The 5682-nt window shown below is 30.5% G+C and overlaps 1 protein-coding gene across 2 annotated transcripts; it reads left to right on the top strand.

Annotated features, from left to right (window-relative positions):
• The first annotated feature begins 1289 nt into the window (after positions 1–1289).
• On the top strand, positions 1290–2814 carry LOC122609579 (UDP-glycosyltransferase 89B2-like). Of its 2 annotated transcripts, XM_043782608.1 has the most exons (2): positions 1290–1736; positions 1875–2814. In XM_043782608.1, the coding sequence occupies exons 1-2, from the start codon at positions 1313–1315 to the stop codon at positions 2708–2710; spliced, it is 1260 nt and encodes a 419-aa protein (XP_043638543.1). In that variant the 5' UTR covers positions 1290–1312; the 3' UTR covers positions 2711–2814. The 2 variants fall into 2 exon arrangements, with proteins under 2 accessions (XP_043638543.1, XP_043638542.1); XM_043782607.1 differs by having other exon boundaries at positions 1290–2814.
• The last annotated feature ends 2868 nt before the right edge of the window (positions 2815–5682 follow it).

Below are 5682 nucleotides of genomic sequence, written 5' to 3'. Positions count from 1 at the left end.
ATATATATTTATATATAGGTTTTAGGTAAAATAAAACAAGTATTAAAGTAAAACAAATAAAATAATATGATTCTCTTCATTGAAAATCACCGTGCATTATGAAAATCATCGTGTATCAATTGCTTTGTGAATCTTCGTGCATCAATTTAATCATGATCTAAGGGTCAAGATCTTGTCTTATTTGTTTTTACTTTAATACTTGTTTTACAATACCCAACCTCTATATATATAAGGATATGTTTTTTTCTAGGTGACATTTTAAGTTTTTTGCCACATTAGATTTTAAGTTGTCATTTTTTTTTATTTAATTTGTCATATTTATGTTGTCATGTATGATCTTAATCATGAAGTATAATCTTAATGATCAAACATAATCCTACTCATTAATTTTTTTTTTTTAACTATTTCCATATGGAAGTGATATATTCACAACAAATATTTGTCATTTACAACAACTACAAGCATTTACTGCACATTATACAAGTGTCTGAAGCAAACAATTATTGTAGATGAGAAATTTGAGTTGTGAATATATCGCTTCCCATTTTCATATGAGTATAAAGATGTTTGTATACATTATATTATATTTTTTTATTTGAAAAATATTACTCATTATATTGTAATTAATTATTAAATACATATCGTAAAAAGATTTTTATGATCTATAAATATTTCTGTTTCATTGGTCATGCTTTAATATATTCGACATATATCATATATTCATATACTATAATTTTATTGTTTGCATTAGTCGTAATCTGATAGTTTTTTATAATTTATATATTTATCTAATGTCACTATCAATTATTATATATTTTTTTTTATCTATATACTACATTACAAATACGTTTAATCTAGTAATCCAATAAAAAAATGACTAATGAAATATCTAACAACCCATTTTACAAATTACAATCAAAAAAATAGAAAATGATTAATATTCTTCCTAACCTATTTTCTTAAAAATCCTTTTAAATTTATGATTACGCTGACACATAACATAATCAAAGGATGAGATTTGAAGAGATGATAAATGGATTACACTTATCATGAAATAGTTGCATTAAGAGAATTACTAAGAAGAGTTAAAAAAAAATTATCGATCATTTCCCAAAAAAAATACATACAACGTAAGTAGCCAATAGAAAGAAAGTAAATGAATGAACAAACTTGTCAAAAACGAAAATTCCGAAATAGCGATAGTGACCATCACATTAGGTGTTTCAACTTTGGCATGCTGCGATATAAATTTCAACTTGTTATATCACTTGGAGACTCGACCTCATTTACGAAAACCAACAACCGGCCAAAAATGCAAATTTCCGGCACCCATATTCTAGTCTTCCCGTACCCGGCTCAAGGTCACATGTTATCACTTCTAGACCTCACACACCAACTAGCCATCCGAGGTGTATACATAACTATACTTGTTACTCCAAAAAACCTCCCTAGTTTGGCCTCTCTTCTTTCAGCCCATCCAACCACCATCACCACCCTTGTCCTTCCTCTCCCACCCCACCCGGGTAACCCATCCGGTATCGAAAATGTTAAAGATTTACCAATGAGTGGCTTTAGTGCCATGATGGTTGCTTTAGGTGATCTTTACAAGCCAGTTTTGACTTGGGCAAGAAACCATTCTAATCCGCCTAGCGCGATATTGTCGGATTTTTTTTTGGGTTGGACTAATCGCTTGGCGAAAGAGCTGGGCATCCGACGATATTGCTATTCTCCGTCGGGTGCGTTAGCTCTTTCTGTTATTTTTTGTTTGTGGAAATATCAACCAAAAAGATGTGATAAGACGGATACGAATGAAATTATAAAATTTGATAAAATTCCTAATAGTCCACAATATCCTTGGTGGCAAATATCTCCAGTTTATCGAAGCTATGTGGAAGGAGACCCGACTTCGGAATTTATTAAGGAAGGGTTCTTAGGAGATATTGAGAGTTGCGGAATTGTTATAAATTCGTTCACTGAACTGGAACGAATTTATGTTGACTATCTTAAAGAGGAACTAGGCCATGACCGTGTATTTGCGGTCGGGCCTCTTTTACCTCTTGGTACGGAAGTAATTGAAAGAGGTGGGCCTAGTTCGAATAATGATGTCTTATCTTGGCTTAACACATGTGAGAATCAAACAGTCGTGTATGTTTGTTTTGGAAGTCACTTGGTGCTGACTAATAGTCAGATGGTTGCGGTCGCATCAGGGTTAGAGAAAAGTGGGGTCAAGTTTGTATGGTCTGTCAAGGAACCCACAGGAGGACACGTGGCAAGTGAGTGTGGAAGGATCCCAGAAGGATTTGAAGATCGTGTGGCTGGGAGGGGTCTTGTTGTTAGAGGGTGGGCTCCACAAGTGGCGATCTTGAATCATGACTCGGTTGGTGCATTCTTGACTCATTGTGGGTGGAACTCGATTACCGAAGGAGTGGTGGCAGAAGTTTTATTGCTTACGTGGCCGATGAGTGCCGACCAATACTCAAACGCCACATTGTTACACGACTTAAAAGTGGGAATGAAAGCCTGTGAGGGAGAAAAGACCGTTCCCGATTCTAATGTGTTAGCTAAGTTGTTCATCAAATCAGTGAGTGACGAATCGCGAGTTGAAAGAGAACGAGCAAAGGAGTTTGCCAAGGCTGCCAAGAAAGCGATTTGTGAAAAGGGAAGTTCAGTAGCAGAATTGGATCGATTAGTGGCCAATGTATCATGTTAAAACAGATTGAACAATTAGCAATAAAATGCCTATTTCTTTTGTATTATTGTAACTTATAATATCATATTTTCTTATAAAAGATGATCAAAAGTTCATCCGATTAATGTGACTAACTTATATGTTTAAAGATAAACCTAAAAAGCGTGAATAAAATTGTACACACTAATAAGTGTATACAAATATATACTTTATACAATTATTAGTGTGAAGATCATTTTTTCGTGGGTGATTTATACGCAACTACAAATAGTTTACATTAAAAAGTGCAAAAAAAAAGTTATAAGTTTCACATTTAGAAGTGTGACAAAAATTGTTCACTTTGCGTAGAAATCACTCGCGAATAAATGATCTCCCATAACGTATAAAACTTGTATACACTTATTAGTGCGTAGAAATTATCCGCAAAGAAATGAATTTTCAGTGTGTAGATATCAATGCGAAGAAAAATGATTTTTACATTTAAAAGCGCATACAAATATAATATTACACACACTTATTAGTTTGTAAGCATTTTTCTTCATATTTTTAAATGTAAAATTTGTAACTTTTTTTCGCAATAACTAAATGTACACATTTTTAAGTGTGAACAACTTTATAAAATTTTAATCACTTTTAAAAAGTGTATAAAATAAGTGCGTACAAATGATATATTTGTTGTAGTGTCTTGTGTGAGATCCCACCAACTGCGACTAGTCAAGGCTAAACAGATATTTTTATTTGTCGTAGCTTTTTAGGTTCAGAAATTAACCTCTGCGATGCATTAGGGGGGCATATTATTGACACCATGGAATTTTTCTATTGACACCCGAGCCCAAAAGGGGAAATCCACCCCTTCTCCTTTGCAAGAGTCGCCCCTTCTGCAAACAAGTGATTCGACTTTTAAATGTTGTTTACAAGATGTAATTTTTAAAAAAAAAATAAGTTTAACATCCTCTGTATAGTGGCTCAATATTATTACATAACTTTATATTTTAAAAAGTTAATTAATTATAAAAAAACATGTTTAAAAAAAGTATAATACAAAATACAATAAAGAAACTTTCGATTATTTACTAGAATACACACACACACACATATATATATAGGTTTTAGGTAAAATAAAACAAGTATTAACGTAAAACAAATAAAACAATAAGTTTATATTCACTGAAAATCACCGTGCATCATTAAAATCATTTTGTATCAATTGTTTCGTGAATCTTTGTGCATCAATCTAATCATGATCCAAGGGTCAAGATCTTGTCTTATTTATTTTACTTTAATACTTATTTTACAATACCTAACCCATATATATATATATATATATATATATTTCTACCTCATATAAAGTTTTATTCCCTTCAATTTTTAACTAAGTAGTTGATAACCCTAAAATATCATTCTTTTTGTTTACTAATATAACATCTTCACCAAAGATACTAATAAAATTATTTACAACATATATCTTTCAACCTTGAAAATAAAGTTAATTGTAAGGTTGGTCCCTGTGGTTTGTACATTTTAGCAAAGGGGGTCCCTACTTGAGAATCATTGCAATGAGGGTTCCTATTTTGAGATTTTTTTCCAAAATTGATCCAATTTTGACGGATCCGTTAAAGGTGGCTGTCAAGTGTGTACGTGTGCCGCACGTGGGGGGATATTTATGTACTTTTCACCCCAAAGGGACCCCCATTGCTAAAATGAAAAAACCACAGGGACCAATCTTGCAATTTTTTTAAAAATCCATCACTAATTAATACCTTTCAACTTTTCCATAAAAAACTGAAAACATATTACCACTAAAAATTAAAAGGTATTATTTAGTGATGGATTTTTAAAAATTGGAAGTTTATAAAACCTTTTACAAAGTTAAAAGGTATTATTTAGTGATAGATTTTTAAAACTTATAAGTTTATAAAACTTTTTAAAAAGTTAAAAGGTATTATTTAGTGATAAATTTTTAAAAATTATAAGTTTATAAAACTTTTTCCACAACTTTTAATATAATTTATAATTAACTTAATTCAGGAGATTATAACATACAATTATCTGCTCGTTAGGCCCTTAATATTAAATTCATGTATACTGTTAAATTTTAATAATGGAGATATACCTTATACAAATATTTTTATTTTTAAAAACTGATTTATATATAATTTTTGTTATTATATAAGCTTAAATAAATCAAAGATTGCACGTAAGGAATTTGATATTTATTATATAAAAAAAAATTTGTTAGAATAATATAAATGTCATATATGGTATTTTAATTATCTATTCTCGTGTCAAATACCCAGGAAGTTAATAACATTTTTTAGAATTTTTATTGGTGATAGTTTTTTAGTTTTTTAACAATAAATAATCATGAAAAGTTAAAAAGTGTTAAAATTTAATTTAATTATTTAATAAGATTTGTTCTTTTATGGAAAAGTTAAAAAGTATTATATTTAGTGATGGATTTTTAAAAAAGTTGCAACATTGGTCCCTATGATTTTTCCATTTTAGCAATAGGGGTCCATGTGAGGTGAAAAGTACATAAATACCTCTACATGTGCAGCACACGTGCACACTTGACGGCCACCTTTAGCGGATCCGTCAAAATTGGACTAATTTTCAAAAAATTCTCAAAATAAGGACCTCAATTGTAACAATTCTCGAAAATGGAGCCCCTTGCTAAAATGTACAAACCACATGGACCAATCTTGCAATTAACTCTTGAAAATATGTACAAATGTTACTTTCATTGTCATAAGCTTATTATTTGGAATTTGTTGGTTATCGAATATTAATTTGAGATAGATCACTCTATTGGCAGAATAAAAAACATGAATTATGTTGATTTTTAATAGAAAGTATGAAGAAAGGTTAAATAAAAGGGAAGTAATAAATCTACAACAACTTTTAGCCATCTACAACAATGCATGTTTTATACAGTTGTACACTGTGCAGTCTAATATGTATATTTGTTGTAGATGGCTAAAATTTGATATAAG

Source organism: Erigeron canadensis, chromosome 7 (assembly GCF_010389155.1).
Source record: "Erigeron canadensis isolate Cc75 chromosome 7, C_canadensis_v1, whole genome shotgun sequence".
In the NCBI taxonomy this organism is placed as follows: Eukaryota; Viridiplantae; Streptophyta; class Magnoliopsida; order Asterales; family Asteraceae; genus Erigeron; species Erigeron canadensis.
The sequence above is the reverse complement of the archived record's forward strand: the minus strand, read 5'-3'. Positions and strand labels throughout refer to the sequence as shown.